This window comes from Heliangelus exortis, chromosome 10, assembly GCF_036169615.1.
Source record: "Heliangelus exortis chromosome 10, bHelExo1.hap1, whole genome shotgun sequence".
Lineage (NCBI taxonomy): Eukaryota > Metazoa > Chordata > Aves > Apodiformes > Trochilidae > Heliangelus > Heliangelus exortis.
The window spans coordinates 10495371-10521657 of record NC_092431.1 but is presented as its reverse complement, the minus strand read 5'-3'; the positions used below and the strand labels follow the sequence as shown (position 1 = coordinate 10521657).

The 26287-nt window shown below is 38.5% G+C and overlaps 1 protein-coding gene across 50 annotated transcripts in view; it reads left to right on the top strand.

Annotated features, from left to right (window-relative positions):
- Positions 1–26287, top strand: part of CAMK2D (calcium/calmodulin dependent protein kinase II delta) — a 136565-nt gene that overhangs the window by 38781 nt on the left and 71497 nt on the right. For all 50 annotated transcript variants that reach the window (XR_011727750.1, XR_011727751.1, XR_011727748.1 and 47 more), the window contains one exon: positions 16679–16738. Coding sequence is in view for 44 of the 50 variants with exons in the window: in XM_071753471.1 (XP_071609572.1) it covers positions 16679–16738 (60 nt within the window). In the remaining 6 variants the exon portion in view is untranslated. The remainder of the gene's footprint in view (positions 1–16678; positions 16739–26287) is intronic.

Below are 26287 nucleotides of genomic sequence, written 5' to 3'. Positions count from 1 at the left end.
GCCCTTTCTGGAAAATGTCTACAACTGTTCAGTCAAGGAATGAGGATCATGATCTCGATTTGAAACACTTGGGTTTGCAGATATTGAAGCCAACAGTTCATGACAGTCAGCTTGAGTGTGATATCCCACCCCTTAGCTCTCTTTGTAATGAAGACTCACAGAATGACACAGGAACAGAACAGCTGAGGATGGACAGTACTGCTGGAGGTCATCTGGTCCAATGCCCCTGCTCAAGAAGGGCCACCTAGCTGTGGGCAATGATATGGCCATATTCAAAAGACTTCTGAACATCTCCAGTGATGGAGAAGACTCCACAACCTCTCTGGACAACCTGTGCCAGTGCTTAGTCACCCTCACAGTAAAAGAGTGTTTCCTGATGTTCAGAGATCACTTCCTGTGTTTCAGTTGGTGCCTCATGCCAGTCACTGGGCACTCTGGAAAATAGCTTGATGATCTTGAAGGTCTTTTCCAACCAAAGCAATTCTGTGACTCATGATCTTCTTCACACCTTTCCTTGTGCACATTGAGAAACCATCCCTAGAGCTGCTGCTTCTCTAGCTTAAGCAGCCCTAATTCTCCCAGCTTTTCACAGAATCATTTTCGTTGGAAAACTTAAGATCATCAAGTCCAGCTGTAAACCCACCGCACTGCCAGTTCCACCACCAAACCATGCCCCTAAACACCATGTCTATACATCTTTTAAATACCTGCAGGAATGGTGGCGTGACCACTTCCCTGGGCAGCCTGTTCCAGTGCCAATGCATTCCTGACAATGCATTCAAGCCCTGGCCTGACTTGGTTTCAAAGACTTGGTCTTTCCCAACTACAACAGTTCTACAATTCTATAACCCTTTCAGTGAATACATTTTTTCCATTCTTGTAGCAAGGGTCCCAAAACTGAACCCACTATTTTAGGTGCAGCCTCACTAATGCTGAGTACAGGGGCACAATTGCTCCTCTAGTCCTGCTGGCCACATTATTCCTGATACAAGCCAAGATGCTGTTGATCTTTTTGGCCACCTTGGCACACTGCTGGCTCATGTTCAGCTGCTGTCAACCAACAGCCCCAGGTCCTTTTCTGCCCTCCTCCCCCAGGCCTGTACCATTGCATGGGGTGGCTGTGACCCTGGTGCAGGACCTAACACTTGCCTTTGTTGAATCTCTTGCTGGACCTCCTGTCCAGGTCTCTCTGCAGTCTTTTTACCCTCAAGCAGATTAACTCCCTCACACAGTTTGGTGTCATCTGCAAACTTACTATGGGTGAACTTGATCCGCTTGTCCAGATCACTGATAAAGACATTACAGAGAACTGGACTCAACGCTGAGCCCTGGGGAAACGTCGCTGGTGCCCTGCCACCAGGTGGATTTAACTCCATTGATGACAATTCTTTGGGCTGAGCCATCCAGACAGGTTTTTATCCAGCAAACTGTACACCTGTCCAAGCCATAAGTAGCCATTTTCTCCAGGAAATGCTTTGGGAAACTGTGTCAAAGGTTTTGCTAAAGTACACAGCCTTTCTCTCATCCTCTAAGTGTGCCACTTTGTCATAGAATGTGATCAGGTTAGTGAAGCAAGACCTGTTTTTCATAAACCTGTGCTTGCTGGACCTTATGGCCTTTTTTTGTCTTGCATGTGCCACATGATGGCACTCAAGATGATCTGCTCCATAACTTTCCCTGGCACTAAGGTCAGGCTGACAGGCCTGTAGTTCTCTGGATCCTCTGGGCATCCCTTTCATTGTAGAAGTGATGATCCAGTTCCTCCATCTTCTTTGTGGCCTTTCACTGTAACCTTGGTAATAGCCCCTTACTTCTCATACTGAGGAGCCCACAACTGGACACAGCACTCCAGGTTAATGGAGTTAAAGGAGTCTGTTAATGAATTATTATGAAGAATTTATTTTATAAGCTACCTTCCTGTCACAGACTATTTCTCTCAAAGGCCACAGGCAGCTGTAAAAATACTGCCTCCTGTTTCTTTGCCCTAGAAACTGGAACACGTCCAGCTGTGTGACTGCTGGTAGAAGGCAGTAAAATGCAGATTGGGTTTTGAAACTGACGAGCTGTGTTGGGAAGAACCAGAAATGACTGAGATTTGCTTTTGTGACTTATCAGTGCTTTCTGTGTTGGTTCTCTTGGATGTTTTAGGAGAATGAAAGTGTCATCGTCCTTTTTCTGTGCTGAACTACAAAGTGTTTCCGTCTCCCAAACCTGCTCAATGTGTATACTGGCCCTGAGCTCCTGGAAGTAGCTGAAAAGGCTGTGGGCAAATACAGTATATGAGCAATGACTGTTTTATAAATCTGGTGTAACTGTGGTACTATTTCTCCAGCTCTTTGCCAGCAATTTAGTTAGAAGTGGCAATTTTAGTTAAATAACACAAATGGAGGCTGCGTTATTTCCTTCCTCCCATTCTCTTCCCTCTGTCAAAAAAAAAAAAAAAGTATTTTCTACAGTAGATTGAGAACTGTAAAGTGTATATGGTAAGCAGCATATTCAGCTGTACCATAGAAAACACAATGAATGCCATTGGTTAAAAATAAAGGTATGTAACATTCATAGTATAAAGTATTTCCACTAAATAGCTTTTTCAGGTAAGGAGCAGATCCTATGAAAAACAATATCAGAGGCTGATAACTTAAAGGGATCAAAACCAGTTTTTCTTGTTGGAAATAACCTCTATCGAGTTAAGAGTTTTTCTGCTAAGAACACTGAAATTCTTACATTTTACTCCAATTTACATTTTATTGTTCTTGTTTAGATGTGGTTTGAGCTGCATTTTTTGAGGGGTTCCTGGTGTTTCCTTTTTTGCTAGAGCTCTGTGCTGTGATTTTTCAAGCATACTTGCATCAGTGATGGGGGTTTGGCAATAGTACACCATTTCAGATCATAATAATAAAATTCTCGACTTAAAGTAATGGCCTGGATATTTTGAACAAATCATGTTGCTGTAAATGAATTCTTAGATACTTGTTTTCTCTAAATAATCAGGCTATTCAAATTCAGTAATTTCCCAGTTATATTGGTTACTTTCTTGTTGTCTTTTGTAATATCATTGTAATACTGTACAACAAAACTTCGAGTTTTATCCTTTTGGACAGGTAAGAGTAGTCCCTGTGACAGCATTTGGACTTTCCATAATATTAGAATTTCTTCCCTGGGATCTTTATTTACAGAAAAAAGATAAACATTCATTATCTAGAATGGCCTATTGACTGGCTGGTTTATCCCTGAAAGCTGCTTGTGGTTTCAAAAGATTGATCTTATTTTTAAGAAGTTGTACTGGAGATGAACCTGACGCTGTGAGAAACTGAAATGTATCAAGTCTGCTTTTACATTGTAGGATTGTTGGGTTTTTTTTCTCCTTTTGACAGCTTTTCCACATTGTTCTGTTTCTCTCTTGGTGTAGCCGGGGGTCCTTTTATTTTCTGGAGGTCCAGAATAATTTGTTCTACCCTGTTCCTATTGCCAAAAATGAGATAACCCAGTTCTAAAATGTTTCCCAAGTAGCTCAGCAGCTAGGGGAAAGGCCAGCAGCTTGGGAATTAGTGCTACACGTGTGAATACCCAGGTGTTAGTTTCTCTGAATACCCAAGTATTTGTTGCTCTAATAGTGGGGAAAAATCTCACATCCCTTTAGGCAGGTTTTATGCAAACACTGGTGGTTAAAGAGGCTGGCTTGCCTGATGGGGGTCCCTCCTTGCAGCACTAGATGGCTTATTCTCATACAAGATTTCTATATACTTAAAATTCCTCCTATAATTTTCTGGATATAATGTATGGCACAAAGCATAGAAGCTAATGAAAGCACACATTTCAAGAGGATAGTTTGTTTACACAATAAATATAAATGTGTCACAAATGAAAGTTCAAATACTTGGTGATGCTTGCTTTTATTTGTGTCTGTTTTTAAAAATCCTCTTTATTCTATTGTCATCTTCACCCTCTGTAGGAAGAGGGAAATGATGGCAACTGCTGAATCAGGCAAGATATTTAGGAGTAACTGTCTTACTGAAACAAGATGAATAAGGAATCATGTGGCAAAACTCACAAAATAATTAGGAGTATCTGTGCATTTGTCCTTTGCTTCAAGTATTAGAGGCTTCTGTATTTTCATGGTTCAGTCAATTATGATGGGCTTCCATTGTTAGAAAATCATATTGAAAGAATAGGAGTTTTAATCAAAATCTTTCACAAAACTCCGGGCTAATACAAGTTAGACCACTAGCCTTCAATAAAGAATTCACAGTTTACTGGTGACTGAATTTTTTGTGGTCGTACTTTAGCTTTAATCCTCTAAGATGTACCTTTTTATAATAAGAAAAGACTGTTTGGTTACTATATTTTAGTAGTATGTGTTTGCAAGGGTAATAGGTTGGGGTTTTTTTTTACGAACTCGGTGAATTAAGTTACAAGAAAGAGATTCTAAAAATACTGTCAAGATGATCTGCTTTCAAAATAAGACCCTGCTGATGTAGTCTGGAGGTCAAGGAATCAGAATCCTGGCATCAAAGATTGCTGTAATATAAAGCTTCAGATGGTTAAAATCTATTCATGCCCTTGGTATTTGAGGAGGAGATTTGTTATTCTTATGAGCAAAGACCTAGCAACCTGGCAGAGCAGAAAAAAATTATGGTGAGTTAGTCATAAACCACTTTTATTTTAAAATAAGTTAATGGAAGGAAGATAATCAACTTGCTGTTTAATGTGGAAATCCTTTTTGAGTTTATTACTGGTTTAATTTTTATGGGCCATGTAGAAATAAATACCTTCTTTGCTTATGATCTACCAGTTGGTAAATACTGAGGTTTAGTAACTAGGAGATCTTTATTAATGCAATAGTATATTTAGCCATATAGGACTAGTACAGTCTACTGTTACTTTGGAAGAAATACTCCTCTAGGTATGTGCTTATGTATACTTAGCATTTCTTTTTGTTATGAAAAGCTTTGGCTTTGATATGCTTAATATATTTCCTCTGAGTCATAGCAACAGTTGCCAAACCATTGTTTTTGTTCTTTTTGGACTTGATTCGAGTTCTACATTTGTTTCCTCCTAGGAGGTTAAAGTCCATGAGCTTTTATTAAGATAAATGTCAGTGGTTTCAATTTGCATAAAAGAAGCAGTCTCTGTTAGAATAATTCATGTTTAGTTTTAAAGTAACAGTGACTACAGGAAATGTTAGAAATAATAAAAGTTGTTGACCTTTTCTGCACAATGGCATTTCAGCCTTTGACTACTCTTTTTTCCTTTCCATTAAATAGGGAATCCTGTAGTGTATCTGACTCTCAATGATCTGAATGTCTTTGCTGCTCATCTTCTGTTTGAAAAAATAGAAAATTTTCTCCCTCCGTAGTAGTATCTTGTTCTAGAAATGACATCAAGGCTAGAGATGGTGATCATTGATATGTTTACTAAAAATAAAAATTGCCAAAGTGAAGAACTTAGTCAGAGTTCAGAAGTTGTTCTTTGCAGCAGTTTCAAAATCAGTAACTTACTAATGTCTATCCAAGCCAAGTGGGAAGTCATCAGAACTTGATATCTTACTTTTACTAATAACTCATCTACTTTAGAATCAGCTAATGTCAATCAGTAGGTCATGATTTACTTCAAGTTAAAATATGATTTGCTACCACAGTTAACCTATTTCTGTAACTGACAGTGCACTGGGGTTTTTTGTTTATATCAGCTGCATTTTTTTCTTTCTACTAATTTGGCAATATTGTTTCATCAACTTTAGAAGGGAAAATGAGTGTCTCATAGCATTATTTTTGAAACCTAGGTACTTGAAGGTTCCTTCAAACTTGTAGTTGTCAAGCAGAAGTCTGTTCAGAGTTTGTAATACTCTTATTTTATTTAATGGGTGAAACTGTTCCTTTTTAAGATGAGGTCTGCAGGACTGCAGTTCAGCAAGGCATTCCAGTATGTACTTAAGCCCATTTGTCTCCATTAAAATATTTGAGGGCAAGCAGATGCTTTCGTGCTTGTTAGGCTTCTGAGTTGACGCCTGAAATTCCAGGCATCTTTTATATATGATGTATTTTTCTGAATTTATTTTCAATTCCTAAGCATTTTTTCCAAATGTTTTTTTCCTGCAAACTTACTGCAACTTTCCACAGGAAATGAGTTAAGAAATGGAAAAAGTATTTCCCTAATTATGGTTTAGAGCTATTCATTTAGGAGCAGTTTATATGTGTTGGTGTTATAAACAGGGTATGTAAAAACATGTGGGAGCAAATACTCAAGGATCTAGTGGTTTGCAGAATGACTTCTCTTCATTTTAACTTGTTGGAACATAGGACTGGAAAATGAAACCTCTACATTTAGTATAACACAGCCTTCAGATGGCTATGTTATACAAATCTAACAAATTTATCAGATTTAAAAGCAGCCAGTCATTAAGCTGCTCACCGTGTTGGAAGTGTCCCCCATGTGGGGTTAAGCTGTCCTTCCCTTTAGCTGAACTTCAGCTGTAGGTTCTGACTCACTTGTGCTACTGCTCAGACTCATTTGAGTTCAGGCATTTATGACTGTGTCGGTAAACGAAATTCGTGATTTTTGTGAATTCACCCTATAGCTTTCACACCTATTAGCACAAGGGAGTATGTCAAAGGCTTTCAGATGAGTCATGGAGCTGAAGTGCTAGTGCACCAGCATTTTATAACTAAAAATTATTTCAGGAGTAGTTTCAGAATCTCAATGTATGAAACACTTAGAGTGTTCTTCAAATGGCTCGCCTTTAATCGTGTTTTCCCCACCTGTCAGATCTTACTATGCAGAAAGGTGGTACATACTGCTCTGTGAAATCTGAGGAGTAGAAGCTGACGTTTGGCTGAAATGTGTTGTGCTAAAGCAGTCTTGTTGCTTTTGGCTTATTTAGATACATGCTCTGCTTTAAATCCTGCTGAGGCTAAGTGGAGTGAGCTTGTGTGTCCTGGAATATAACTTGTCATGTTTAATGTCTGAACTACTCAAATATGTATTGTGACTGAGCCAAGAAAAATTTAAACAGACCAGCAAAAAACAGGACAAAACTAGAAATAACCTGCACTCAGATATTTGTCAGCAGAAATAAAAAACCAAAACAAACCAAACAAAAACACACAAAAGCATACAGACATACAGTCTAAAACTGGTAATCAAAAGTAGGACAAGGGAAGTAAGGGAAGAGTTCCCAGCAGGCAAGATGAAGGATATCCATTTGTTTTCAGACTGAAGGCGAAAATGAGGAGAGCAAAAGGCTGATGTGAAGAGCTTTCAAAACCCTAGTGTGTACTGAGTCAATTCAGGAACTCCAGGAGGGTCATCTGGTAAAAGTGGTGGGAAGCAGCAGGTTTGAGGTGCCAAATGAGGGAAAAGAAGGGTTCTGGGAGGCTGCCCTGTGTGAAGTAACAGTGTTCCAGGCAGAAGTGGGAAACCGAGTCAATCTGGAACAAAAGTGGTGAGTTGCCAAACAAGCCTTCTTGTCCTGCTTTTAAATATTCCGAGGTCCTGCATACAGAGTTTTTGCCAAAAATAAATTGCAGTTCCAAAAGAAGAAGGGTTGCAGAAGATTTGGCTTACTCTATCAGTTGTAAGAATTTCTGTCACAAAGGAGAATATCTTGGTGTAAGGACAGAAATAGGTAGTAAGGAGATTCCAGATGAAAAGTGCATTCAGGTTTTCTTTTTATGGCAAGTGTCAGTCTTGTGTGAAGATGTACTAGGGAGATTTAACAGAGCTGTCAGGTAAAGATTGGCTGGGGAGCAGTTTTAGGTGGTGTTCTTACTGGAGCACTTACTGGCTCTCAGGGTCTTTCTGTGTACATGGGTACTGAAGAATTTTATGGCATATTATATATAATTTTAAAAAGTGGATATTTATCTCCTCACACATTATGAGAGTTTTAACCTGGAAATAGTAAAAATGCATTAAAACAGCAGCTACTTTTCTTCTCTAGGAACTGTTGTTTGGAGTTGTTTTCGATTGTGCCACCGTGGTTTGCTGGGACGAAGCTGCAGTTCCAGACCTTTACTAATGCTCTCATTCCGTGGTCTCCTCTAAGTTACTTTGTTTCAGAAGAGTGAAGTGAGCTGGCTGTTTAAATCCACAGAAAATGAGAGTATAAAATGGAGGAAGAGGGTGAATGAGGATTTGTTAGCTTGAACTCAGCATTCTGTGAATGTTTGCTTATATGGACCATTTAAAGGTTTCCAACATTTGACTAAAATCCAGTCTTTGTTCTTATCACCATACGCTTCTGTCCATTTGGAACATCATTAAACATAAATCATATAAAAAGGTAAAATCTTATCAGCTCAGTGCTTTGTTGTTAATGGTGACATGTCCTTTTCACTCCTCTTGTCCTCCTTTAACTCTTTTTTTCTTTAAGTAAATCATCTGCTACTCAATTTCAGCAGCAGTGCTAAATACGTAAGAAATGCAGGAATATCCTCAGTTGTTGGTTTGTGGGGTTTTTTCTTTTTTAGGTCATAGTTGTCATAGAAATCAGGGCTAAAGTGGCCTGAAGTTTCTTGTACCATTTCTGACAGTGTAATCCATGCTTTGCAGGTAGGAATGAAGTCTCTACATCTATTTATTAAATTTGCACACTGTGAATGCTAAAATATTAACACAGAATGTGGGTGGGAAGTGGAAGAAAGCCCTACAGGAACATTAGCAAACAGACAGCTGCTATTGTTGGCAGCCTTCAAAGCTGAGCACAAATGTGCCTTTTGTTTTCTTACTGCCCTGTGGCAGAATTTGAAAATCAACAGGTGTGGGGTTTATTCATTATTTTACAGTGTCTTGGATTAATATATTTTGCTTTTTCTTCATATTCAGAAGCCTGTTACAAGTGTGTGTACTAACATAGACACAGAAAGAAATAACTGGAGGCATACTCTGTGCCCTCATTTCTGCTCTGGTGACGCTTTTCACCAATGGCCTAATAAAAGAATTGGCTCTGCTATTGTTGTTGCATGCTCTTATCCATTACCCACCTGGGTATCCATGGAAAAGATTTCTTTATAACAATGAACACCTGGCACGTGCTTCTGTTCAGGAAACATTAGGAAGGGTGTGTCAGACAAGTATTATTCATGTCTTAATTGTTTATTATAAGCATGTCCCACTTTTTTCGCTGTAAATACTGGGGAGAGAGGAATAAGTAAGCAGTGTGTTTTCAAGTGTTTCCCCCGGAGAAGGCAGTGAATGGCTGAATTGTTTTGAAAATAGTGCTTTTGGGAGTTGGGACCGTATCCCTTAGCATTTACTTTCTCTAAAAGTAGTGGAGGGAGTAAGTGAGGTTTACCTGTGAGCATTTTTGCAGCATGCACTCAGTAATGGAAAATTCAAAGGTTTACATGATGTACTGTTGTGTGAATAATTGTGGTTCTTGTTTTCTCTCTCAAAGGCTGAAAAGGATTAGGTTGCAAAGTGCTGAAGGTCTGGAAATTATATTTGGTAAGAACCAGCTCAATCGGGCTGAGTTGGTTTCCCAACTTGGGAACTTCCCAATCGGGCTTGTTGGTTCCCACTAATGACTTCAGCTTCCAGAAACGATCAGGTCTGAGAAATGAAACTCAACTGCTCCCAGAGTCTTAATACTTCCTCAGAGAGAGATTTTAAAATGTATTTGGTGCAGCTAGATTGTGTATATCTGCATTCCTAGACTTAAAGAAGGTCACTGTTGCAACACCATTCCTCTTACACAATATACCCTTGAACCACAAATATTTATATTCCATGGTACCTAGAATACTTCACTGTGCTTTATATATATATATTTTCAACTTCAGAGAAGTTGAAAAAAACAGGGAGATAAAAAAACAAGGGAAGAGGTTGTATTTCTCTGCTAACCTGCATGTCTCTCCTGCTGAGTTTTAAAGAATTGTTGCCTATAATTGTGAGGGAAACACTTGAAGAAAGTGGCATCACATTTGACATTTTGGTAGTACTGAATAATATGTTTTCTTTGGCAATTTATTTTTTTCCCCACATAAAATTTTTCAGCTCTGTGGTTTCTTTGGCCTAGAAGCTGCACACATGGAAGGGTTTATCATGGTCTTAACATTTAAATTTTATGTATTTTTACTCGAGACAGCACATTTCTTTCTCTTGGGAGAGCTCAATTAACATCATCAGTGTCACTCTGTTCTAGTGATATCACCCATAAACTGGTTCCAGTAAGTCCTTTTTGTTCCTCAAAAGAGATAGGGGAAAGTTGGTTTGGACAACCAGTGATTCTCTCAGGAAGTGTGGTCTGCCTGCTGTTCCCATGGCTTTTCCACTGCTGTGGGAAGAGGGCAATATTGCTGCAAGGCTGCCTTCTCTTGGAACCTAATGGTGTCAGTGCAGCCTGTGAATGACCCCAGAACTTCTGTTTTGGGTAGATACGTTCTTTTGAATGATTAATACAAAAATAAGAATACAGGGAAACTGTGCAAAGTAGAAGAGGTTCTGGTTTGGAAGTCTGTAGCAGCTCTAGAAAAGGGATAAAGATCAGGTTTTGTTCCTCAGTGAAAGATTCAGGGATCCACTTAGCTGTTTTCAGTACTGAACCATTAATCTTACAAAAGTACTGTATGTAGTAAGCAAAGGTCAGGGCATAAGCAGACCTCAGGGGCTTCACACCAGTGTTGTGCCCATGAACATTCCTGCAGCTGTCTAAGTATTACCAGGTGTTAGGGATGTCCTTGCACAGCCAGAAGGTTAGATGGTTAAGTCCTGCTTGGCAACTGTACTGCCTGGAAATTACATGGAGCAAGGCCCAGAAAAGGGCTTCATCTCCTAAGCAGGCTCAAAACTCTCCAAGACTTGGTTTGCTTTTAGTCCAAAGACCTCTAACACCTTTTGTCTCGGGGAACAGTCTCTTGATCTCACTTGTTAAGATAGAAGAGCTTATTCTGGTGAGGTTTTAGGTGCCCAAAGGTTATGTTCAGTGCCAGTTAAGGTCTAAATTCTAACAGGGACCAAAAAAAAAACATGAAGAAAAGAGGGAGATTTTGATTTATTCACTTTTAACAGGAGCTTTGTTTTCCTATGAAGGGGACTGAGCTAAAGAAAATCTTTTTTTTAGTCAAAATAATACTAGAAAAATTACAGCTGTGTCCTAGCACATCCTGTTGTCAGAATTTCTGCAGTTGTCTTCTGATTTCCGTGAGAGAATTTAACAGGGCCAAGGTGGTTTGGGGTAGGCTTTAAGGTAAGCTGTGGTGCAATCCTAAGAGCTTCTTGGGATGTATAGCTCCTTGTTTTCTCTTACTTCAGCTAAGTAAGTTTTATGTGACACCATATATCACCTAATTGGCATCAGTCAATATGCTGTTTAAGTTTGGGGTGAAAATCTGAGAATATTTTAATTCAGTTAATAATAATTATTATTATGATGATGGTGTTACTGTCACATATTGCAGCTGTCTAAAGAAAAATATGAAAAAACTGGAAAGTTTTAGACTGTACTGCACAGAGTAGAAAGCAGCTTGTAAAGACTGTGCTCTGAAAGAAGCACGTGTGTGAGAAGACAGACATCATCTCGTGCTGGGTGAAAAAAGCAATGTACAGACAATGCAAGGGACTAAAGATATAAAAGCACTGGGAGAAGCACTTACATAGTTTGCTATGGGCTGCAAGCTCTAATGGTAAAAAACCAAAAGCTACTACAGATTATTGTTAGGAAGAGGCTTTGTTTTAGAGAAGTTTGAATTTTGTTAATTGGTCATGGGCAGTAGACATTTCTGCCATGGTGATAAACTCAATTTGAGTGGTTGTGAAGGATCAACACTTTGGATTAAGAATCATAATGCTGTAGTAGAAGAGATTTACACTGAAGTCATTAATTATACCCCTCTTTAATTATAAAATGTATTATGACTTAATCCAAGAAATCGGTATAGTCTGTGTATGTAAGTTTTTGTAAGAAAGTAAATTTTGAGGCCACTTAAATGATTTGTTACTTTATTTGCCTACCTAATAAACTCTATACAGACAGTCTAGTTTTCTGATGCAGATGTCATAAATTGTAATATGAGATTTTGATCTATCAGAATATTGAGTTACGGTTAATTCAAGACTTAACATTCATACTGCCTGTCAGTACCCCAGATTTTACACATCCTGATTCCATTTGCTTCAGGTTTCACAGAATTTCATTGGAGTAGTAGAGGCTGAATTTTAATGATTCAGTGTGTTTAGATATTTTTTTTTTCTTTGCTACATGTCCCATTGAAGTTATTTGTAGTTGGCTGCAGAGGTTTTTTTTACTTAAAAATCGTATTATTCTCATGCCTGCCTTTTGATTGTATGATTGTACCAGTGTTTCACAGTACACTGTGAAACAATCCAATCCAATCTTGATAACAAGTCGTTGCTCTGAAAGGTGTTACTGCTCACAATTAGAGACATGCTTTAATGAAATAATCTAAATGTATAGATCGTTCCTTCCTCTACATTTTCTTGGTTGCTTGTTTTGAGCATCTTGTGTGCATTTTTAATTTAATTTACTTAGTTTCTTATCTCAGTATTGTAGGAGACTTCTTGTAATCAAGTATAGGTAATTATTTGAGAGCAAAGGAAGCAAGTATATATATGTCCTTGCCTGTTCCCTTTTCATGTTCAGCTTTGAAGCTTGGCTTCCTCTTATGGAAAAATGATGAACATTTTTTCCTTTTCATACTGACAGGTGAACACAGTTATAGATGATGAATGATATATTGTCACAAGCGAGAGAAATTAACTTCTTGTTTTTAATAAGTAGCCTACTGGTGAATTGAATTTTTCAAGAGCTTTTCCTTTAATGCTGTCATAGCACAAATGTTTTATGCTAGAGACTTTCACAGACTTTCTCGGGATTCATGGGACTTTTCTGCCTGCTAAGTATTCCTCTGACTGTGTTTGTCATGGCAGGACACTTCTTTCCTGACCAGCTCCTGGTGCAGAAACACACCTTCTTATGCTTCAGATGTTTGGGAGCTGAGTGCTCAAAGTATTTCGGTGTGACCTGCCCTTTGACATTCACCTTCAGATCACCAGTAACTGAAACCTGGCTGAAAACAGCCTAACAGAAATAGATATTTACGTACAGCATTTGCAGTTGGATGTACTTGTAAATAAGATGAGTGGAGGAAGGAAGGAAAACAGTATTTCCTGGAAGGTGAGGAAGACTTCAAAAATGGGTCATAATCCCACAAGATTAAATTCCTGTTAAGTTTCCCCCCCACAAAAAATTATATATTGCAGATTTACTCAGAAGGTTTCTGAAACTCCCCTAACACTAAGGATTACCTTCTTTATTTCTTTAGAAGTGTAGTTTTCATCTTCAGACCTTAATGTCCACTAAAATCGCTGACTCGGGGAGTATTTAATGCTCTTTCTGCTGCCACATGGCACAATGTGCATGGTGTGAGGTATCTCAATCTACTTCACCTTTCCTTTTACAACAGGTATAAGAACAGTCACTGACATAAGCAACTGAATGGGCTAAATGCAAAGAGCTTGTTATTAAGATTTATGTGACACCATATATCACCTAACTGGCATCAGTCAATATGCTGTTTAAGTTTGGCGTGAAAATCTAGGAATATTTATAATCCAGTCAATAATAATTATTATTATGATGATGGTGTTACTGTCACATACTGCAGTGCATTCAGCAGCGTATCTTGATTAAAATGCTTTTGTTGTGATTTACAAAGACATCAGGTGTGGTTTTTTAATCAATATAGTTATTGTTCTTAAATTCTGCAATAACAATTTCATACCTGAGCATGTTCAGCTCTAGTAGTTGTTATCTAAGCACACTGTGGTGACTATAAATTAGACCTGAATATTAATGCCATCTCATCGTCCTGTGCTACTAATCCTTGTACTAGATCAGGACCATTTAATGAATTATCCTGTTGTAGGTTTAGACTTCGTAAGTTGTTTTCAGCAAAGTGAAAGAGCTCCATCTGGTTTGTGCCCTATCATTTGAGAGTTTATTTCACCTAGTAAATTGTGAAGTCATGTTTAGTTGCATTTTTTATTTTTTTAAATCTTATTTAAATTTTTTTCTGTCCACCGAAGAGGGAGAAACATTTATATCATGGGTTATTACTCCAGATTGCCTTACCCAGGTGGTGCCCACCAGCCCTTTGGATTCAGGGTGCCCTCCGGTGTAGCATGGTAACAGTTAAACAACCAGTAAAAATGTTTTGTGTATGTGAAAAATTAATTATATACAGTGTTGGTTCAGAAGCTGTGAAAATAGAAAAGATATTTCAAGTGCTTATACTTTATTTAAAGTCAGAGATGAAGGGGTCTGTTTTATATGTGTTATTCCTGAAGAGTCAACATTGGATGTACTTAGCACTTCAGAGGAGACTCTCAAATACATTCCAGGTTTCTAGCAATGGTGGCTAATCCCAAAGATAGATTGAGGCAGTACAGAATAGCCTTTTAAAGCAGTCCTGATAGCGTGCCAGAGACGGACATCTTGTGCCAAATGACCAATAGTTCCTTGGTTTTTTGTGGTTTTTTTTTTTTTTTTTAATTTGCTTTCCTTCCTGAGACACTGGTTGAATTTCCATCTTTCTTCTAAAACAAACTTAGTTTCATTTGTAATTCAGATCATCTCCTTATGTGTGGTGTATAATATGGTGATTGGTCAGCCCCTGATTAAGTTACAGCCCAAGCTGATGGGCATTAAGGTGCTGTAATAGTATATGTCTGAGCTTAGGTTTTGAACTTGCTGCGACTGCATTTAAAAATCCTAATATAAAACCTCAGCAGAAGGTCCTCATATTTCTTTTTTTTTTTTTTTGGTGGTGTTATTAGGTATTTAAGTGTTACTGACAACAGTGTTCAAGACACTTTTTTGCCACACCAAACACAGTTTCTGCTCTCTTTTTATTCTTGCAGTCAGTAGTTGTGATTTACATTCCCTCTTGATTATACAAACGCTACTTTTATTTTCTGCAAAAAAAAAAAAAAATTATTTGTCTGAGCAATCTGATGATGGTTACTGCTTGGGTTTGCCTTTTTTGTGTTTTTCTTTACACTTCGGGTCTGTGTTAATGAGTCGCCAGCCAGTTGGTATGTGAACTGTGGTAGTGTGTTCTCTCTTAGAACAAAGCTTTGGCATCTCCCTCCCAGTATCTCTTCTGCTGGAGGGGCACAGCAGTTCTTGTGTCACAAATACAGAGATTTGCTTGGTTTCAAATAATGAAATTCATTGGATAGTGACATTGTGTCCCTCCCTATTCTCTTGTAGATTGAACTTTTTATTTTCTCTAAATGCTGCTTATTCAACTCTAAATTTAATGTTCTTATGGGATGGGAGGACAGTTAAGAATTTCCCTTTTCATTTGTTAGGACTGTCCCCAAACAATGCAGATAAGTAGAACTGCAGCAATAGCATAACCCAGATAACTTGTGTGAAGCTTGAAGTTTGAGTCCCTGTCAAAGACTGGTTATGATCATATCATTGGATGTCAAATAGAAACTAGTTAATAGCAAACCAGCCTCATCTCCAAAAATATTTGATACTTTATTGCTCTCCTAAATTTTGAAAAAAAAATTTTTAGCTAATATTATAAAATTGAATCTGTGCTGCTTTTCTGCTTCCTGACAAAAGTTTAATGTACTTAACAGCCATAGAAATTATGTGGTAGAAAAGTGAGGCTGAAGGCACTAGAAGTCTGCTAGAATTACAGCATCACAGTAGGCAATAGTTGGCTATTTTTACAATTTCCAAATTATATATTTTATTGATTGAGTTACCCCTTTGTGTTCTATTTTGCCTGACACAGACATTTTAACATACCTGTAGATATTCAGGTATTTCCAGCATAAATAATTTGCGCCCTTCCAATACTCTCATATATTTTATTGAAAAAGTACTGAATTACTTCGTGTTAACCAAAATACAGAAGTACCATTAGCAGTGGTATTTAGCACAAATAGTACAAAAGTGTAGGGAAAGCGGCTTAAGCAAAGTGGAGCTTGACGGAAGTGGCACTGTTAGATCTCCAGAAGTGTCCTTGGGGCACAGTGATGCCCAAGTTCAGATCTCAGCCTTCTGCTCTTACTGAAGGTTAAAGAGAATCAAATGGCTGGGCAAGGGTGAGCTGACAGATGGTCTACCTGGGCCTGCGTGTGCAGAGTATCGTCAGGTTAATGAATAATCAGCCTGAAAGAGAGATTAGCCCTGCTGGGAAACTGATGACTGCTGGCCATTAGTGATGTGAGGTTTCTGTGGAAACTATTGCAGTGAGGTTGGGTGTTGGCAGGAATGCTGACATTGTCAGGAGTGCTACCACATATCCATCTGTGTACCTGGTGCCCTAGGTAGCATTAAAGTAGTTGACAGTTAGGACTTAAGGCAAACCTAGAGGTTCATGTTGTTCTTATTTATGATTAATGTTGTAATATGATTTATCACCTGATAATTATAGGCCATGGAGTGAATATTTCCTGTTTTCCCCAGTAACTGGGCAGCTTGATTTTTTGCAATGGGACAGTGCATGTGGTAGACCATCAAAAAAGTGGTTAGATGAAATAACCCAATTCAATGCTGCAAACAATGTGAATGTAAAATCTTAATGGGTATTTTTTAAAGATCAAATCAAATGATGTATTTTTTTACTTCTGTAAAGCAAATACACTGAACTATGTTAACTTTCATACTAAAAGCAACGGTTTTGTTTTCTTTTTGTTGCAGACCACCAGAAACTGGAAAGAGAAGCTAGAATCTGTCGCCTCTTGAAGCATCCCAATATTGGTAGGAACACTCAGTTGCTTTATAGGGTAGATACTGGTTTAGAAAATTGAGGGAAAATAGAAAATAAAAACTAAAAATAGCAGCTCAGAGAAGTCAGCTGTAAAAATCTCCAGGCAAGACTGTTTCTTTATAGTATGGTGCTCCTTTCTAATTCTACTGTGGGTGTAATATCCCAATAGATAACCTAAAACAACACATACTGTCCTTATCTTCTCTGAGCTGTGGCTCTGCCATCAATGAGCTGTCTGTGCCAGGTGTTTGGGGGGGTTTTGAGCATTGTGTAGGAGTTATTTCCAGTACTGCTCATGGCTTTTTGAGACCTGCAGAAGAATTTCCTCTTAACAGTGTATGTTGCCAAGTGAGACAGACCCATGTTGATCATTAGTGTTGTTTTTACTGAGATGCTGTTTCATCCTGTTTTGTGTTTGAGGTTCTGTTCTGTAGAAAAGATGGGTAGAGGCAGAAAGCTCTGCTCCTTTTATTTCCAGAACTGTTATGTTTTTTACTCAAGCTTCCCAGAAAACAAGTATTTCTGGGGGTGTGGTATATCTGTTTCCTTGCTTTAGAAACAGCAGAAACAGAGAAGTACCAGTTCTGGGCCCCTCAGTTTAAGAAGGATGTAGAGGCCCTGGAACAAGTCCAAAGGAGGGCAACCAGGCTGGTGAAGGGACTCGAGCACAGGCCCTATGGGGAGAGGCTGAGAGAGCTGGGGCTGTTCAGCCTGAAGAAGAGGAGGCTCAGGGGAGACCTCATTGCTGTCTACAACTACCTGAAAGGAGGATGTAGCGAGGTGGGAGCTGGACTCTTTTCACAGATGACCTCCAACAAGACAAGAGGACACAGTCTTAAGTTGCGCCAGGGGAGGTTTAGATTAGATATTAGAAAGAATTTCTTCACGGAGAGGGTGATTAGGCTATGGAATGGACTGCCCGGTGAGGTGGTAGATTCTCCGTCCCTGGAGACATTTAAAAAAAGACTGGATGTGGCACTCAGTGCCATGGTCTAGCAACTGCTCCGGTGGGTCAAGGGTTGGACTAGATGATCTCTGAGGTCCCTTCCAACCCGGCTAATTCTATGATTCTATGATTCTATGAATGGTGTCCGTGTTTTTCAGGCACTGAATCATATGCCCAGGGCATCTCTCACAGGAATATTTGCTGTACCTAAGACTTCTGCAGGAGGGTGGGATTTTCCTGTCCATGTTGTTCCTTTTTCCCCATGCATGTTCTTAAAAGTTGTCATTATAAAAACTAATAATCTCACTGAATGTTTCAAATAGACACCCATGCTTGATACTCCAAAAGCAGCTGGCAGTCTGCTTGCTCTTCCTTCTGCTTAGTTTTTCTCCTTTTAATTTTAACTAACAGATGTTGTGAGGTTGGTATTCATGTTTTTAGACTAATAGAATTGTTACATGCCTGGAAAGAATCAGCTCCTTTTACTAATAAGCAGTAATTGAAAACAAGCATGTAACAGTTATCATAGAATCTCTGAAGAGCTGTCTTTGAAGTGTCAAATATTAGAGGTTTACCATGCAAATTTGGTTAGAGAGGAGGTAGAGTGTTATCTGTGTTATTTTATCCCAGCCAAAGTTTTTGCATTGTAAAGTGATGCAAGACAAAGGAATATACTTGTTGTGGGGTCTGCAGTCATGGAAAACAGTGGTTAGACCTGTGGTGCTAGTCTGACTCCAGAGTAATTTCTCTGTGCCCTGCTGTACATTTTTGAGCTTGAACAAGCCAGCAGAAATTAATAAAAAGCTGTAATAATCTGATGAAGTGGAAGAGCTGAAATACACAGAACTGATCTGGAATCAAGTTGTATAAATTGATTTCTTGTGATCCCATGTCTTCAGTTTGTTTAGCAGCTTGGATCAACACTAGAATGTAGTCTAGACCCTCTGTGGCAGGCCAGCTGTTCTACGTACAAAGTTTATATTTGCAAAAGTATGACTAGAAATGCAGATAGGCAGTGACAGCTTTGGTGACAGGCAAGTAGAGCTCTATAAGTCAGCACAAATTCCACGCATGCCTACCTGTACCAAGGTGCATGGTGCAGTCAAAGGATTATAGAGGAATTCTTCTACTCCTGTTTCAGAGATGCCATGTTCTACATCTGTCAGAGGGTTTTCATGACTCGGAATTAACATCAGGAGACTGCTGGGATGCAAGCCCCTGGCAGGTGTTTGACTTCACCCCTTTTCCTGCAGTCATGTCCTCAGCCAGCTAAATGTTAGCCCTAAAATCATTCTAGGTGTATGCTACCTGTACCTGACAAAATGTCTTATTCTGTGAGTCACTGTCACATCATTTTTTTAAAAAGTCACCTCTAGTGGGTAATAATACTATACATCACACTAGAAAGCACAAATAGTGAAAAAGGAAGTATACCAGAGCAAGGTAACTCAGCTGAAACAACGGAGAATATTGGGTGTTTTATATATCTCAAAATATTAAGATTATCCCTTGCAAAGAAGTTTTACTACATGCATGATAAACAGTGTGTGTGTTTAAAAATATTAGCAAGTCCATCAGTGTGCAGTTCCTGCTTTTCTCCTTATCTATATTTTCTCCTGAATTTACTGCTATTGATTGATTTCTAATAGCCAAAAAATAAAAATAAAAAATTAAAAAGGAATTTGTCATGTTAACAACAAGTGTGCATAAGTTTAAGAAACTGAGAAAAAAAACATAATAAATATTTTTTCAAATGTGCTCTCTCCAGGAAAGCAGAGATTTAATTTAATTGATAGGGTATTTTCTTAAAGATGATCTGAGAGATTTTCTTTATATTCCTCCAATGTAGTTTTTTTAGTTACTTTTCTTTTTGAATTACACATTCATTTCAGGGCAGCAGATTTCTAAAATTCAGATCTTTCAGTCTTATTCTGTATTCTTCCTAGTTAGCTTCATTAAATCCCCCTTCTAAAAGTGACATGCTGTAAAGGCATCGTTTAGAGGTTAACTTAAAAAATAATACATATATAATAGTACTCCTTTTCAGAGTGTTGTATGGTCTCTTAATTCTCTTTCAAGTCTTAAGACTGTCATCAGGTACTTTAGGGTGAATAAAACCTTTTAAATTACTTTTTTTCATACTTTCCCTTCAGTCAGAGTAAAGCAGTACAACTGTGATGAATCACATTTTTAGATTTCAGCCTGTGAGTTAACACAATGTAGTTTTCATATGAGCAAGGTTTTTTTTGTTCTTTAGAGAACAATGAGTGCTGTTATGCAGCTAGGAAATGTTAAGATGACATAAAAAAAGGGCTTTTGGTTTTAGTCTGTTTTCATATGCAACAAACTAGAGAAGCTACTCTGCTATTGGCAGAACAGTCTTAAAATCAGACTTGAATGTTTTAATTTTTTTTTTAATGTAGAATTTTAACAAAAAGATTTGGCAAAGGCCAAATATGGGAAAAATAACAGAAAGCTAAATCAGAATACTTTCCTTCAAAATGACCAAACTCTGAAATCTAGACATTAAAGAGATACATCTGAAAATATTTTCATTTCAGTTCTTGATTTGAACCTCTTCAAGTAGTCATTCTAAAATGCTAAACAGAAAAAAACTGAGAGGAAACAGCTATATTTCCTCATGCCTTTTTGGAAGCATTTACAACATCAGATGACTGTTTCAGGAATCAACCAAATCTACACAAACAGAACATTTAAGTATGTCTTTAGGGAGCTTAATTCTTCATTCAGATTGTCTACTAGACATTTCTACTCAAAGAATTATTTAGAGTAAATAGAGTAGGATAGCACATTCTGACTTCATGTATGAAAATTTAGATTGCTAATGGATGATTACTCTCCCTAGATAAGTTTCAGGAGCAGAAGGCAACTAAATCAAAATCCAGATATTTGGCACTTCCAAATCCTTACAAGCTGCAGAACTCCATGATTATTCACTTTCATACACAGATGTTCTGTTGGTTGGTATGGATATAAATATTTATGCATAGCTAAGCCTTTAGAAACATATAGTCATTTGAAAGATTCTTTTTAAATGCAGGAATTCTTTTTTTAGATATAGGTCTTGCCAAGTGTACTTGATATCCTTTTAATGAAGTCATATTGTAGCTACTAATGTCGAGTGCCTTCTGGAAGGCTTTTGTGGTACTGCTGCATTATGAGAATTTTTTTTATTGTGGAAAATCATCATATTCTTTATTTAGGAATACTAGGAAAGCAGATAACTGCAATAAAAGTAATTATCGTAATGGGATTATCCATGTCAGAGTTCTAAAGAAGTCTAATTTGGTATTTTTATTAACAGATTTACAAAAAAAGTGTGGAAATGGTATCCTTTTGATATGGTGGGACTAAGGAGCCTCAGAGCCAGCAGATACGAGCTCACATATGTAAGAACAGTATGTCAGCCTTCAAAGTGGAGCATCTGTATCTTGGAAAAGGTTGACTTGTCAAAGCCTGTGATGACAGGAAATAATTTCTTGGTCACAAATCCCACTGAGATGCTGTAACACTCAGACGAGATACCATTCTCAGATGTAAGGATCATTCAGAAAGAGGAAAATAGTATTTATTTTGTATCTACCAACAGAAGTCACTTATAGAGTACTGTGCTTATCTTTGTCATCCTAGTGTCAGTAAGTATGATATAGGCAAAGGGGGTGATTTGGGGAGGTCTCTCAGGATGGTCTCTCAAAAAAATGTTATTTATCAAGAAAATGGTCAGAAGTGCATCACTGTAGTGATGAGGGGTAAGCATAGGTGTTCATTCTTTGACAATGAAAGTATGAGAATTGCTTGGGGGTGTGATGCTGAGGGGGATGTGTAAGGAAAACAATAATCTCTTCACCAAGAAATGCACTGTCGTGGTCCTGTTTTCTGGACTTTAGCAGGAAGTGTTCTCTGCCTGTCAGAAAGAGGTTGGAAGCAGGTGATCTTTAAGGTCCCTTCCAACTCAAACCATTCTGTGATTCTTTTGGTAAACTTGGTCCTCTTCTATCTTTAAAGTTGTATTTTAGCACTCTGACACTAGCAGTCCATGTTTTTTTGATGGTGCAACATTGTTGTACCATCTTCTTACTGCTTTTGGTATTGATTTAGAGCCTGCTTTGCTAAATTTGGTTTATGAGCTCCCAACAGATGACAAAAACTGCATTAGCCTGATGATGAAAGTCCTGACCCAGTCTAGAAAACTTTGCTCTTGCAGTGTTTGTGCTGGGTTTAGTTATTATTTCTCTAATTCAGTCTACAGCTACTGGAAGGACTTTTGCTGTCTTTACATTCCCAGCTGTTAAAAGCTGAATACAGCAAAATGGTAATGTGTAGTAGGGTCAGGTAAATAACCAGAAACTCCGTCTCCACATGCTGTCTCCTTCTTTTGCTGGTGTATAAGAGGTGGCAAGCAGACAGGTTCCATTAGCCAACTACATCAGGCTCAAGTCAGACTCCAATAAATCTTCACCCCTTCCTGAAAGGCCACAGAAGATTTTACTGACATGTGGCAGCCCTTCAGGTGATGAATGAAGTCCTCTTGGCAACAGGACAGGTTGTCCCTGCATGGCTTTGTAAGTCAGGATATTTAGAGGTAAGTAGGACTGCCAAACAGGAGTCAGCATACAGGCATATGGAGCAGCATCTTTCTAAGGAAGGGGGTAACTTTGCAGCAGGTCAAGAGTCAAGCTAGTGTTAGTTAAGTTACTCAATAAACCTAATATAGAATAAAGGGAGGCCTGTTCAGGTTTGGTGGATGTAGTTTTTTAGCACAAGATTTTGAGCTGGTTTCACTCTTTACTTCAAAACTATATTAATGCATTTCTTTCCTGATGCAGTGAAAATCAAATTCCCAGCTATTAAATTTGAGTGTAAATAAGCATAGTCCTCATGACTATATTAACTATGATTTTTGTATGTATACATGGTGTGTGTGTGTGTATATATATATGTTTATATATATGCTTCTGTTTACCTCGAGGAGAACTAGAAGTCTGTGGGACTGATGCATGAAGAAAATATTGCTTCCTTTATTTATTTTTATTGCTTAGATTATCTGATAATTTCAACAAATTTAAGTCTCATCTATTCTATCTAATTAGTTAAATTTATAATTTTCCTGATGAATAAGGTGAACCATAGCTCTTAAGATAATTAAAATAGAACATCAAGAAACCAAATAAACCAGTGATATAACATGATTTCATACTTAATGTAAAAGCCAATTCAGTGAATACTGTAAAATAAGAGAGTCAGTGCTTAAACTCAGCTGTGGCTTCAGTGTGTAGCAGTGTGTTGAAGTGCAACAATGGAATACGGAATCTGTCTTTGAAGTAGCTGTTTGTTAAATTAAATGTACTGTAACTGAACCAGGCAAGAACACATGAAGAGAACATCATGGGGTTTGCTGCAACTGGCTTTTCTGCAGTCTTTCTCATGATCAGCAGATTTTGTTGTTACTATCTATTTAACTTTTTGTAGTCACTGAAGTTGTGAATGCATGGTAGATATTTAAGATGAAGAAACAGAAAGTTTTTATTTACAATGTTGTAAGAATTTGGTGGGGAAATAGGTTTCTGTAGAGCTATTGGAAGCCCTTACAGTGAGTGAAATTTAAAAAATAATAGCATAGGTAAAATACTCTTAAGTTGTTTAGTGCTATTCAAAGTGTCAGTAATTTTCAAAATGTAGCATATTATGTGTCAGATTATGTGGTCTGCTTGAGTGCTAAAGCAAAGAGTCCAAAGACAGTTTTATTAGGTGTTAAAGCTTTTTTCACTCTTTTGGTTTCAGAATAATCCTTTTATTCTGGTGAGAGTGGCATTGAATCATTAGGTCTTTCTCTTCTGAGTTACTATGGAGTACAAAAATCTCTTTTAGTAGAGACAATGACATTACTGTTTGCCACACTAGTTTAATTCTCTTTCCTCTTACTGCAGGACAAAATTGTTCTAGCTCAAGTGAAGCATTGCTGGCTGTAATAGCCCTGATAACTGTAGCTACATCCATAATATACTGAGGGGTCAAGGTTTCACTAAGATCTGCTACAAATTTTATCATTTTTTCCTCAGAAAGTATATGCTAATTTGCACGAGAATAGGTAATGATAAAGTATAAATCAAGCGTGAACCAGACCTTGAAGGATTTTCCTTGCCTGCTTATAGCTGGTTTTGTACTTCGGTGCATGAAAACTCTTTCTATAGTGTGTTCAGATTCTTCTAAACATTTTTTTCTTTCAATGAAGTCAGTTACATTTGTGTGGCCAGTCACTGTAAGTATAAAATAGAATAATCCACAGAAAAAGGAAGTGGAATTTAAACATCTCTTGAGGAACTTGCTGCAGGGGGTGAGTCCTAGGATGGCTGCCATGTTTCCCATTTGTATTTTGATTCCTTGTTCTGTTTTGCTTTCTCATATATGCTTTCTGGAAGGAAGAATTTCATAATTGCATTTCTGACTTCAAGAACCATATAAATAAGCTAGATTAAAATGAATTGCTCTCTTTTTATACACATGAGATGAATCTTTGAGAACTTGCTTTTTTTTTTTGTTTGTTTGAAAGCTTTGTTTATTATGAATCTGCAACCACGTGTTATGCATACGGATAGACATCATGACTCCCAGCTAAACCACAAATATGTAATTTTCCTCTGGACCCTTTCCTCCAAAAACATAGATCTCAACTACTTAAGCTAAGTAAGCTTTTTCTTTCAGTAAAGCTAGCAGACATTTTTAGAGTATTTTTAGGGGGATATTGTAAGTTTTGTTCCCATTGTTTTGTACAGACAAACATTGTTGGCATGCAGAAAAGGGTAAATTCAGAGATGGAAACAGGGAGGAAAAAGAGGAAAGGTGGCAGAACTGGTGGGGAGGATTAAGTACTAGAGTGAGAGAATTAGGAAAGGCTGGGGATCTGAGCTGGGAGCAGTCAGAGGCGAAAGGAAAGTCTCCTGACTTTGGACCATGGATCATGTGTTGACTTAAGCCATCATAAATCAGGAGTGGTGCTTTGGAAGCTCTCTGTAGAGCTTAAAAATGTTTTTGCTGCCTTTTCAAAGATGGCACAAACCCAGGGACCTCATTAGGAGAGGCAATTCTCAGGGCAACTCCTATCTGCCCAGACATTTCGCTTTACTTACATGCCCTTCCCCTGAAAAACAGCATCATAAATCATGGAAACTGTGCAGGTTGGAAGTGATCTCTGGAGGTTTTCCAGTCCCAACCTCCTGTTCAAGCCATATCCAGCAAAATGAGGTTTCTCAAGCCTGTCTTGCTGAACTTCCCAGGAAGGAGGTTGCACAGCCTCTCTGGGCCCTGCTCCAGTGTTTGACCACCTTCCTGTCAACATCAGCAATAATTGAGAGTGTCTTGGTGCCTGGCTGGGGTTTTCCACACTCCAGCGTGTGTGTGTTGCCTCTTGGCTTGCCATTTGCACTCTAGAGAAGACTGTCTCTGACATCTTGACAGCCTCCCCAGTGTGGAATGGGACAGCTACATGGCCCTAAACATTGTGGATGGCTGTGTCCTGGAGAGAGATAGCAACCTGAGAGAGATAGCAACAAGTTAAGCTGTCCTAATAAGTACTTAAACTAGGCTGAAATAAAAAGTTCATATCACAGAGTACTTCAAAGGCACAAGATATGATATAATTCAATGTATGGTCTTTTTTTGTGCTCATAATTTTAGGTCTGAACACTGGAATTGTCTGTTCTGAGGATGCTTTCCTGCATGATCATAGAATTTTCAGGGTTGGAAAGGACCTTTAAGATTATCTAGTTCCAATCCCCCCGCCTTGGGCAGGGACACCTCCCACTAGATCAGTTGCTCAGAGCCCTGTCCAGCCTGACCTTAAAAACTTCCAGGGATGGGGCTTCCACCATCTCTCTGGGCAACCTATTCCAGTGTCTCACCACCCTCATGGTGAAGAACTTCTTCCTAACTTCCAATCTAAATCTCCCCTCCTCTAGTTTGAATCCATGCCCCATGTCTTATCACTACCTGACATCCTAAAAAGTCCCTCCCCGGCTTTCTTGTAGCCCCCATCAGATACTGAAAGGCTACAATAAGATCTTGGAGCCTTCTCCTCTCCAAACTGAACAATTCCAACTCTCTCGGTCTGCCTTGATAGGAGTGGTGCTCCATCTCTGAGCATCCTTGGGGCCCTTCTCTGGACACTCTACAGCATGTCCATGTCTTTCTTGTAATAGGGGCTCCAGAACTGGATGCAGTATTCCAGGTGGGATCTCAACAAGAGCAGAGTAGAGGGGGAGAATCACTTCCCTTGACCTGATGGCCACACTTCTCTTGATGCAGCCAAGGATCTGGTTAGCTTACTGGGCTGCAGGTGTACACTGATGGCTCATGTTGAACTTCTTATCCACGAGCACCCCCAAGTTCTTTTCCTCGGGGCTGCTCTCAAGCCAATCGCTGCCCAGCCTATATCAGTGCTTGGATTAGTTAAGGGCAAGGAGCAAGCCATTTACAATATTTTGTACTTTGAAAATCTTTCCTGCTGAACAGCAAACAGGGTACTGGAAGGAAAAGAGGATCTTCATGAAGAGAGTTGCATCCCTATGTGGATCGT